Source organism: Manduca sexta, chromosome 19 (genome assembly GCF_014839805.1).
Source record: "Manduca sexta isolate Smith_Timp_Sample1 chromosome 19, JHU_Msex_v1.0, whole genome shotgun sequence".
In the NCBI taxonomy this organism is placed as follows: domain Eukaryota; kingdom Metazoa; phylum Arthropoda; class Insecta; order Lepidoptera; family Sphingidae; genus Manduca; species Manduca sexta.
In genome coordinates, this window is record NC_051133.1 from 1,419,537 (window position 1) to 1,431,584 (window position 12,048).

The window sequence follows — 12,048 nt, forward strand, 5'->3', positions numbered from 1 at the left end:
AGTAAAGATTATTATTACTTATCTGCGTTTTAATATGTTAATTTTTTTAATGTTAATAACAATGATTTCATATTTAAGTATATTAAAAACTAAACGTTAATATGTAAAAAAATACATTTTTGTTTTTCTATATAATACGGTTTACTGTAAGAATAAGAAAATATTATACGTACTGTAGGCCGGGGATCTTTACCACCGTAACGCCACTTCAGTGCGTGCCCGGTTATTTTAAGAGCCATTAATCTTTTTGTTGTTCACAAAAGTTTTCTTTTTTGATCTAAGATTTCGAATACCTTGAAAATTCTTTTATTTTAAAAGCTTGAGAGCCATTTATGTAACTTTTGTAATATATTTGTTTATTCTCCAAGGATTTTGGGTTTTGCAAACATTTTTGTTTTGTGAAAGGTATTTGTATAAACAAAAAAGTTTCGTCCCTTATTTAAGTAATATAAAATTAATGACAATCTATTTGGGGTGACATTCGCAGATTCCACTTAAAGTGGAAAATAAATATGGAGAGGTTCTTAAGGATTTTCGTTTACAGGTAAATGTTTATTAATGTGAAAAGAGGAGCACTTCTCAAATTGATTTTTTTTCGGTAATATTCGGAGAGGTTATATTATAATGGAATAATGTTTGTAAATCACTTTTATGTAGAATTATTTTTGAGTGATGGTCCGAAAATATTTTTTAACTGATTCCTTAAGTAGTCTGCGAAAGATTACATAAAGCGAAAAGACCAATAACTATCTATATTTTTTGTAGATAGAAGAGGTACATATAGATAAAACAAGTGTTGTGTTTCATATGTTTTTTTTTATTTATTTAGAAGGGTTTTATCTGAATTATTGCAGAAAAAGTAATTTAGAAGAAAGAAGATTAAAAACAAATTCAAAGTTTTTTCATTGTTTTACACAAGCTGCCAGTAAAATATTGTAAAAATACTTTCAATTTGTTTCTTAATTGTATAGAAATAAAATATACCTTATATCTAAATTTAAGACGCTAAATATAAATATGAAAGAAACTATTGTGAATGCCAAGACATTTCGTGATGTTTATTGATTTGACGTTCGGTAAAGGCCTATCTTGTTACGAAAATATTGTCGTAAGCTTAGGGAAATATCAATAGGTCAAACAGTGCGGATGAAAGGTTATGTCAATTATATTCCAAGAAGCAAAAGGTGATCCGTCAATAGACCAACAGTCTATCAGAAATAATTGGCTAGAAATAATTTGGCTAAAAACAAAACAAACTAAATTGAAATGGGCAATAGCTCATAAAATCACCCTATAATGAATGAATGTATAATGTAATATGCACAGAAACAGTAATTAATAAATCTTTTCATGTAACGTTATGCTAATTAATCAGTGGTTGCATTGATAAGTGTTATATACAAAATAATGTGCTAAAAATAACTAAACAGGTTTTCGTTTGCGTAATATTGCATAGAGTAGCTATACTCAATGTGCGCACCGCTAAGCTTTTGCAAGTCATCTACGTGACGAAAATGTTCGCTAAAACTGAAGAAACCTTTCTCAAGACCACCTGCTTCTTTGCTAATCCTATAAGAATGAAAAGATTCCGTTGATTGTGAAAACTTTTATTAAAATAAATGAACTGCAGGTTAAGGAATTTGCGATGTGGCCCATGGCATTATAACTAAGACATATTGAGAATAAATAAAAAATTGAGTACAATTGGCCTAGAGGAAGACCGAATTCGGGCTAATGCCGAACATCCTATTAAAGTTGTTACTAAGAGTTGAGACATTCTTAGAGTAAGCAATTAGTAGAAATGTTAAGAGCAGCTTTAATGGCGTGGTTAATTAAAGACAATTTGAGACATAACTAAGTTATTGACAATATGAAAACGAAATATATTAGAGATACATATGTCCGTAAGCGAGCCGCATCATTCTAAAAGATTAGATGCTAAGTGCCAGTTTAACAACCTCTGAGTAGATGCTATTTGTTGCTGACCAAATAAAAAAGTCACACTCTAATCTATACTCCCAAATAGAGGAATAAATAAAAAATAAGTACCTATTATTAACTGTTTAATACGATAAATGTCATATAAAATTTACTCAAAACTTGTGAATCATTCCTTTATAAATTATAATTTTATTTACACAAACAACAGTGTCCTTCAAACCAGAACATAACAGAGTTTAGCACTTAGAATGAATATAATTTCGCATGAGAAGGTTTAGATTACACAAAGCCTACAAGTATAAAGTACGCAAAACAATTTAAGCGCCTGAAAATGATTTGTTGCTCAATAGAATTTATTAGGCGTTCAACTGGGGTAATTTGGAAGTTCATTGCTTTGGTAAAAGTATATTTTATAGTAAAGGTCAACCAAAGGAATGGTAAAATGACTCTTCTTTGTCGGTATCACACTTGATAGAGCAGTCGTGGTCATCACTTCAGGTGTTGGTGGCAAACTTCGCAACATGCCGCCACTCACGCCACCATAAAATGATTACTGGTTATGGTATATACATTAAATTTTGGTTTGTAAAATGTGGTTTGTACAAGGTGGACGGACGACCTGGCTAAGGTCGCAGGAAGTCGCTGGAAGCAGGCCGCTTCCAACAGGTCGACGTGGAGATCCTTGGGGGAGGCCTATGTTCAGCAGTGGACTTCCTGTGGCTGAGATGATGATGATGATGATGAAAATGTGGTAACTACACTTTTCAGAATTCAGAGTGATGAGACCTGTTTAAGATTTGGTGTAGCCACAGTTTGAACTACAGATCAATTGGCCGCCTACGGTAGTGCCGGTGTCTTATAAAACTTCGTTGAGAAGTAATGGTTTTTCAATTGCATGTAGGTACGGTCAGTAAAATGCCGGTAGCCTCACAAGTTTCTTCACGTTTCCCAATTCTTCTTCAATGTCTGCAATGTACCCTCTACTCTTAATAGACCATTGTAATAACTTATTATCAGCCATCGGATGACTCACAATAATATTTGTGTAGTAGGCTGTGTGATATAAAAAAAAAATCAATTTTGTACTCCAATATTCATAAACGAAGAAAAATTTGCCCATTTTTCAATTTAACTTTCATACTTCGAATTTTGATGACACGTGCCAATCGTTTAGTTTTCATGAGAAAACATCATTCAACATAATGGATTCGATAAAAGTATTCAAAATCTTTCAGAATATAATATAAATTTTAAAATTGTTGATGAGATCGCAAACTGCAGACGTGTTTGAACTAAAAAGCCAAGTCATAGAATCAAAGTAATTCAATATTGATATTACCATGTCTTTTTCGAGTAATTTATTGCTAAAAAATAAAAGAAAATTGAGATTTGTGTTTTGATCGCTTGATAAAGGGTAATGTGTTATGAATTTAGGTTTAGGTCTTCGTAAAATAGTTATTTCGATCTGAGATCTAAATCATTTTTAAATCAACAGTCAGACAAGAGCCCAGCGGCAAGATAAATGTGAAAAATAACTTCTAACGTGAAACGGTCACAAAAATACAAATTTAAAAAACATGAAACAGAAAAGGCTACCATTTTAAACACGAATATTTTTTCTTGTTTACTTTCTGTTCGTTTTTTTATATTGTTCGTAGTCGGCTTGCAGTTTTTAAATTTAGGTATATTTTATTTTATCTTTTCGAGTTTCTTTACCAATACTTACTTTACAATCTATCTATATATTTTTTCCATCACTATTGCTATATAGGCTATAAACGAGTGCAATTTATTTACCATAAGCAACAAAAATAAGTACATCTACTTCGATAATATATTTTCAATTTCAATCAGATTTTAAACTGCGACATCAGTTTTAAGCAGCCTGTACTTTGCCTAATTTGTTAATATTGTTATATGGAATAATTTATCATAATTATAATCTATCTATATATATAAAAATGAATCCCTATTTCCCTTGGTCACGCCATCACGCGTGAACGGCTGCACCGATTTCACTATTTTTAACCGACTTCAAAAAAAAGGAGGAGGTTATCAATTCGACGTGATTTTTTTTTTATTTTTTTTTTTGTATGTTTGTTACCTCAGAACTCGCTCATTTATGAACCGATTTGGAAAATTCTTTTTTGATTCGAAAGAATTTCTCTCCAGATTGGTCCCATAAATTTTTTTTCAAGATCGCTTCGGTAGTTTGGTTTTAAAATTAAAAAAACTAGAATAATTATGTCGTCCAAGAAAACGAAATCGCGAATTTAGCTTTCCTGTGACGTATTTAATTATGTTTTTGCATTGAGTTTGGTTGACTGTACTTCTCACATACTTATACATATAGCATAACATCTTTTTCCCGTGTCAGGGGTAGGCAGAGGTGTTACATTTTAGCGCGATAGTCGTACTGCGAGTGAAACACATTAGTTGTGTTTTTGCGTTGGGTTTAGTTGACTCTACTTCTTACATACATACATATACAGGGTCATTTCGACATTGCGTTACTAAATGAAACCACAGGTTCGTGGTGACCTCTGGTAACACCGTGCAAAATATTATTCATAAGTAACGAATATTTACGTCAATAATCCCGATTTTAGATTTATGGTTTTTTGATCACGCTGTCTCTTAGCGCGCTTAACTGAAGTGAATGAACTACGTCACAGCTGATGATATTATTACCGAACCTATAGGGTTCAGAAGGTCAGCTCACAAATGAACTCCCAATACGTTCACTGACTTGGGTGCAGCAGTTCATTGAGTCAATAATTAATTACTACAAAAAATATTTCGTCAATTATAAACGTTATTTTCGTTAATAAAATAGTTTTCTTACCAAAAAATTACCTACATAATTATTAAAGTTACAAGATTTAAATCTATTGGTATCGTATCTTTTGTAGATTCTACATGATATTCCGACATTTATTTTAATTCCAACATTAATATTTCGGTTTGTCATAATATCTAAAAGAAGACTACGTAGACATTACCGAACGTCATATTATGCTTTCTGTACCATTTCTTTGCTAGATAGACACTATGGCAACGCGTCCGAGTCTTTGACCTAGTCCGAAGAGCGCGCGATTATTCAATATAATAGTCGTACTCTTTCTCGCCTAAACTCGCAGTGTTGTCAGTATAAACATTTTTACCAAAAAGCTTGCTAAAACGACACAGCATTTCAAAAATTCTATTAGATTTTTTTTTTTACATGATGTTCTAACAGATTTAACACACAATTGTATTACAAAATAAAATAAGTAATGATTTATGATGAAATGATTAATGAAAAGTCTACCTAGTTAAAATAATACACAGCAATATTTTAGTATTTTTGAAACATTATTTTAAGTAATAAAGTATAATACAGATTTTGGATTCAATCATTCATTTTCAATAGGCATACAGGGTATAAAATAAACAAGATATTGCACAATAAGTTAATAATAAAAAAAGTTTGGTAACACTGCGAAGGCACGTGTTAGTTGTAAAACTCTGGCTCGTCAAATATCGTGTACCTCCAGACTAGTGTTGCCAGGGTCAATTTGTTTAAAATCAAGAAGGTAAAACAAATCGAGATTTAGTGTTGTAGATCGGGACATAAAAAAGCAAGTATTTTTTTTAAAATTTAAGTTTTATGTATTGCGTTTTACAAAAAATATCACTGCCAAGTCATGCTAAAGTTGTGTTTTAATTTGGATGTCTGTTTTAACATCAAAGCACAGATCGCCGGGTAGTCGCATCTCTAAGCAAGAGAATAAAACAAAACTGTACCTTCAGCGCTAGTGAGATGATACGTGCTATTTTGATTGCATTGTCGCACTCAACACAGTGATGAATGCGTAGTTTATTTTTTCATAATACTTAATGGTTTTAATAATTTTATTGGTGCAAAACGGGTCACGTCCCCAGAATTCTGAAAATCGGGACATCCCGCGCAAATCGGGACATCAGGCAACTCCAGATCCTTGCCGCTACTTTGTGGAATTCGCTAAACTCGTTTGTCGCGTGTTGGTCGGTCAGGCACAAAGAAATTTAAAGTAGTCCCCTAAATGCGACCTTAACATGTATAAAATAGAGTTTATTTTTAAAAATATTTTTGTCATTTTGAATATTTTACGATCGCGAAGTTGCATCGTTGACGCGTACGCGAAACAACTAATCACAATCTATTGATTATGTTTCTGTCGGAGGCTGTCATTACGATTTTAATGTGGATTTATGAATTTGCGATAGGTAAGTACTGAATGGAAAAATCCAATATCATTTTGTCCGATCCGGGATTCGATCCCGTGACCTTAGCAAAGCATCCGTACTATAATACAACTGCGGCACCGAGGTAGTCACAAATTAACTGTATTAAAAATACTTTGAAGTATGAAACAACTTTTAAAGGAACAAGCAATCTACTAAACATCATTAGGTATTGGTAAATGCATTTACTTTTTTGAAAACATGTTTAGATACCTATTGGGACGCCGCGCCGCGCCGTGACGTATCCCGTCGCTCGACATTTTTACCTCAAACTATCACATTACCTAATTATTATCAATATTGTAACTTCATTATTAATTGTTCGTGTGAATTGCCAGACTTGCAGAATGATATTTTTTTGTTATGAGTGTTATAAATCTAACCATTGAACGTATTTATTATACCTATTTATCTACTAAAATGGATGAACTACCTACATTAGAATGTGTGTGTTTTGATTTAAAAGAATGAAACCACTTTAAAATTACGGAAATCATGTGTTATGTGTACCTAACTTATGCAGTTGTGGTTGTTTGATTAGTGTCATTTGCTTATGATGATAGTTTGAGCATAGAAAATATGGTTCTAATGAAATGTGATGATTAGTGCGTGATGTTTATGTTGGCGTTGGATGTCCACCTACAAGGTGGACAGACGACTTGATAAACGTCGCGGGAACACATTGGATGCAGGCAGCTTTCGACAAGTCCGTCTGGAAATCTTTAGGAGAGGCCTATGTTCAACAGTGGACTTTATGTGGCTGATGATGATAATGATGTTTAGGTATGTGTCTTTTTGTAACGTCGGCGTAGCGTCGTCGCTGCTGGTCTAATTGTTGATTGAGTGATGTGGCACGACACAAAATCCTAGGTAGTTAAAACGCCGACATCAGCTGTTCGGTTGCGGCGCGGCGCGCGGTGCGACGAACTACCCTTGCGCTCCGAGTGTGCATCACTCGTTCGTGTGCGTGAGCATAATATTATCAATGACTGTGTGCGATGTTGCCGCTCCGACGAATTCTAGTATAGTAGTAGTGGCAAAAGGGTGTGTAAAAATAAAATGACTATTTGAATATTTATTTTGTTTGAAAATTTGACTTTTTTGTTTTTGACCTTAGGTTAAAGTAACTTATAGTAAACTGCTTCTTTCAAGATGACTTTCTCGCAGTTAAATTTAAGTCTAGGGTTACAAAATGACCCTGTATATAGCATCACACCTTTTCCCCTTTTCAGGGGTAGCCAGAGGTATAACACCACAGCGCGATAGTTGTACTGTGAGCCAAATAATATCAGTTCTGTTTTTGCGTTAGGTTTGCTTGAATCTACTTCTTACATACATATATATAGCATCACAGCTTTTCCCCTTTTCAGTGGTACTCAGAGGTGTAACTCCTCAGCGCGATAGTCGTATCGTCAGCGAAACACAACTATGCCATTGAGACGGTCTATTTTTTACTAACACAAAAAAGCAAAAAATAAAAATAATTTTAACAAAAAATTAAACCGCCTTCAAAAACCACTCAAAACCAAAAATAATTTCACATAACAAGTATATATTGGATACCAATTTTGGAGTCGGTGCCTAATTAAAATTGCTAGTTAAGCTAGATAAATACATTAACGAATATACGAAAACAATGTGCTGCCAGCGTACAAAGTCAGCAAGTCAGATCGTCACTGGAGATAAACACATCGCCGCAGCACAGCAAGTGGAAGCTATTAAGGAAATATTTAAATTTGTGAACTGTACGCTACCCAAATTCTTCCCCTGTTACATATAGCTGGTCAAATGTGGGTGTATTACACTCCCTGCCTCGAAAAAAGAGGAAATAAAAAGATGAAACACCATACATGTGCTTGGTATTACACCTTTCACTGTGTATGTTGTAGTACACGCAAACCTACTCCTTTTAATTGATTTGAAAGAAATTTAGCTCATAGATGGACTATGCAACAAATATAGCTAACTAGCAATTTTAATTAGGCACCGACTCCAAAATTGGTATCCAATATATACTTGTTATGTGAAGTTATTTTTTGGTTTTGAGTGGTTTTTGAAGGCGGTTTAAGTTTTTGTTATAATTATTTTTTTTTGTTGTTGTGTTTGTTATCATCAGGAGAAGGTTCTAGTGAAAGAAAAAAATCAAAAAATTGCGTGGGAAATTAGAAAATTTAACAAAAATATTAATTTTATAACTGTCAATTGTTTGAAATAACTGTCAGCGATTGACAGAATGCGCGCATCAAATTCATAGTGAAGACGGGACAACGTCTGTCTGGTCAACTAGTAATTAATATAATTCGTATTTTTATCAGGTGCATCAGTGTTCCAAGCGATCGAGGAGCCGCTGGAGATGGAACTCCAGCAGAAGATGATTATCATCAAGAACGACTTCCTTAAAGACAACCCCTGTGTTAAAGGTAAGTCACATATCAATATCTAGAAAATCATCAAATAAAGGAAAGGCAACGGGATGAAGACGGTTTTTTGTGACAAATGAATGACAATGGTCTCTCACTATAACGTTATGTGACGGGTCTAAGTTTGGCGAAATATGGCACTAGCTATATCTTCTAACCCTTCGCGGATAAAAGCGTGAGCTTATGTTTAAGAACGACTAAGTGTTGTGCGACGCCATTGCCATCTATATAAAAGATCAGATAATAAATTACATTATTTTCCAAGGAAGCAAATTCCGGGATAAAAAGTAGTCTATGTGTTAATCTAGGGCATGGACTACCCGTGTACCGAATTTCAACCAAATCCATTTAGTTGTTTCTGCGTTTACTCCTAACAAACCTCGAAATATTTTCGCACTCTTTAGCATATAAGTAAGATAAGATTTGCCAAGAAGTAAGATAGCCTTAAGTAATGCGTGGCTCTCGGCGGCCAAAGGAGAGTCAAGTTGTGCTCCTAGCAAGCGTGAGGCTTCTTCCGCCACCCCATGCCACTGTTTGTAAATAACTCTAAGGAAATAAGTCATATGGCCTGGCGTTTCCCTGACCTGATTATGTGACGTTAGAAATTAATTCGCAATACCTAGTAAACACGGAAGAGATAATTCAATTATCTAATGTAGGTTTCTTATAGAACATTATATAGAGGCGAGACGTCGCCCAGGCGACTACCAATAAACATTAGATATAAATATACAATCACGTGAATTCTTGTTCAACACTAAGGCCGAACGCATATTGGTAACAATCTATATCTACAATTTGTAGTATTCACATACTTACTTATGATTTTTATCGTATGAATTGAGTGCACTTCAGGATTTGCGTTATATCCATTTTAATTAGTTTGTCGTTGTTCTATCTAGGTACCATGCGCGAAAATGAAATTCAATGCCTATAAAACAACATTTCTATATCCATTTTGCCTACTTCCATAATCTTTAACTTTAATCATGGTTAAATTCTTCGTATATTATATTATATTTAGACGTCAGAAGTAGGTACCGTTAACGTGTAATGTGCGCTGGACGTAGACCCACTACAATAAATATCTATTGAAGTAGCTCCCCGATAATGAGGACATTAACACGCGCGTCCAATCAGAAGGAAATCTAATGAGATCGAGCCACGACCCATAGTTCGTAACATAGGTACTAGTGTTATCAGTACGTCACCCATATCAACTGTGATAACTAATTGGGCTTGAGAACAGTAAATGTGTGGCTTTCGCAGAGTTGCTTACCTAGCGAAGACGTAGATTCTTCGTAATTAGTGTAAAAATTACTTAGGTATGCCACAATAAAGCAAACTTCGATGAATTCCATGCCCATGTCCATGTTTCAAAACATGTTAAAAAGTTGTATTTCGAAAAAGAAAACACATGTTCCAAACTCAAAAACAATGTTGAGTTTCCAAAAAATATTTTTTTTTTAGCATAGATCAACTTTAATCGCATCTCAACATAAATGTCATGTCCAAACAAATTACCAAGAAACTTCGAAGATTTCGCTGTATTCTAGTTTCTCTAGAAGTCTATGTACGTAACATAACATTGCCATTATAATCTAGAGAACCCACACGTCCCTTTGATCGGGTTGTGTAAAAGGAAACCCATTTCCAGGGTAACAAAGGTGACCCGGTTTGTAAAAGCCCGGAGGACGGTTTAATCAACTAATCCACAATGCTGGAAATGACGTAGCAATATCGATGAGAGTTGGGATTAATTTTGCGTCACATTTTTATTCTGATAGGTTTCTTAGCTAGCAGCGTATAAGGGAGGTTCTGAGTTTGTTTCTCATATATGGTAAAACAAGAATTGTTCGGGTTGGATCACAGGAATGCCGACAATCGTAAAACAAAAATACTTTCTGCAACGTGATTGAAATATAATGGAGTTCTACCCCACATTGGAGTGACATAAGGATAGATACGAGAGAAGAAAGCTTTGTAACTTTAAGCGCCTTTTTGACATTTCTGTAATGTAATAATTTGGGGAGGTGTAATAATGAAGCGGTAAATTACAACAAACTCTTTCATATGACATGCTACAACTACTTATATCCTACACGTATACTGCAATGTCTATTTCTGTCGCCAAGCAGCAGTATGTAGTCACTGTTGTGTTCCGCTTTGAAGAAATTTGTAGCCATTGTAACTACTGGACATAATAAATGGCGAGCACAGTGGAATACCAAACAATACTTTGCAATTCAAAGTGTTGGACAATGGTTCTACTGGTTATGGGCGCTCGTATCGCTTACCATCAGGCCAACGGCAAGCTGGTCTCGTCATTTTACCGGCATTTAAAAAAAACCTCATATTACCAGCGCAATATATAGTAAAAAACAGAAATACGTGACATTCCATTAAATCAAGATAACTGGCAACACTACTTCTGTCCCATTTGTATTATGTACGAGTTTCGAGAAAGCTCTTGTGTTATAATGAAAGTGGAAGCCATTCGTTCAAGAGGATAAAAGCAAGCGAGGCTCTGGGCTGTTTGCTATAATTGTAATATAAGTGGGAAAAGTGGTTATATATAGATGGATGAGATAAATATGATGCTTCTTGTATTAAACTATAACTAGCCGTAATTAAGGTTATACGTAAATAAATTGTTTATAATATTATCCCTGTATTGGTATAGAGTAATTTTGACATCGCATTACTAAATGAAATTACTTATTTATTTACTTCTACTAATATTGTGCCAAAATCAAGCATAAATAACAAATATTTTCGCCAAAAATCCTAGTTTGAGTTTTAAGGGTTTAAGCCTCAGTCGACCACGCTGGCCTACTGTAAATTGTCAGACTTCAAATACCATCGAAATTTTACGGAAACGTCTCAAATATGCACGTTTTCTCCCGATGATTTAATCCACCATTGGAAGTGAGCGATCATTCACAAAGAAGACACACATAACTTTAGAAAAGTTAGAGGTGCGTGCCCTTGAGTTTTTAAGCTGCGGAATAAATTATTACTAATTTTGATCAAATAAATTAAGAGTGATGACTATCAGGCTTTTTTTTATTTTATTCAAAAGGAACAGAAAACAGTTACACATTAAATAAGTAAAGGGTAAAATTACACATGTACTGCATTAATAAACATGTAACCAACAACACTGTTCACAGTTTAAATATATTATAGAGGCCTATATCCACTAAGAGGACAATTAAATCTTCTCCTTTCTCATATCCCACTGAAATGCGAGGTCATCACACTTTTTCAAGCAAAACAAACACAATTTGGCCTAGATTTTAACTTGGGTCGCTTATCTGACGTAAATCCTAACTGGTGGGTCAAATTCCTGCAAATTTTTATAAAGCCCAATTAGCAACTTCTCCATGTGTGATTTCCACAGCTTACGGTAACAAATTAA

The 12,048-nt window shown here is 34.3% G+C and overlaps 1 protein-coding gene across 1 annotated transcript in view; it reads left to right on the forward strand.

The window, feature by feature from the left end:
• Positions 1–12,048, forward strand: part of LOC115440803 (potassium channel subfamily K member 1) — a 38,664-nt gene that overhangs the window by 809 nt on the left and 25,807 nt on the right. The window contains exon 2 of the mRNA XM_030165293.2: positions 8,523–8,627. Within this exon, the coding sequence (XP_030021153.1) occupies positions 8,523–8,627 (105 nt within the window). The remainder of the gene's footprint in view (positions 1–8,522; positions 8,628–12,048) is intronic.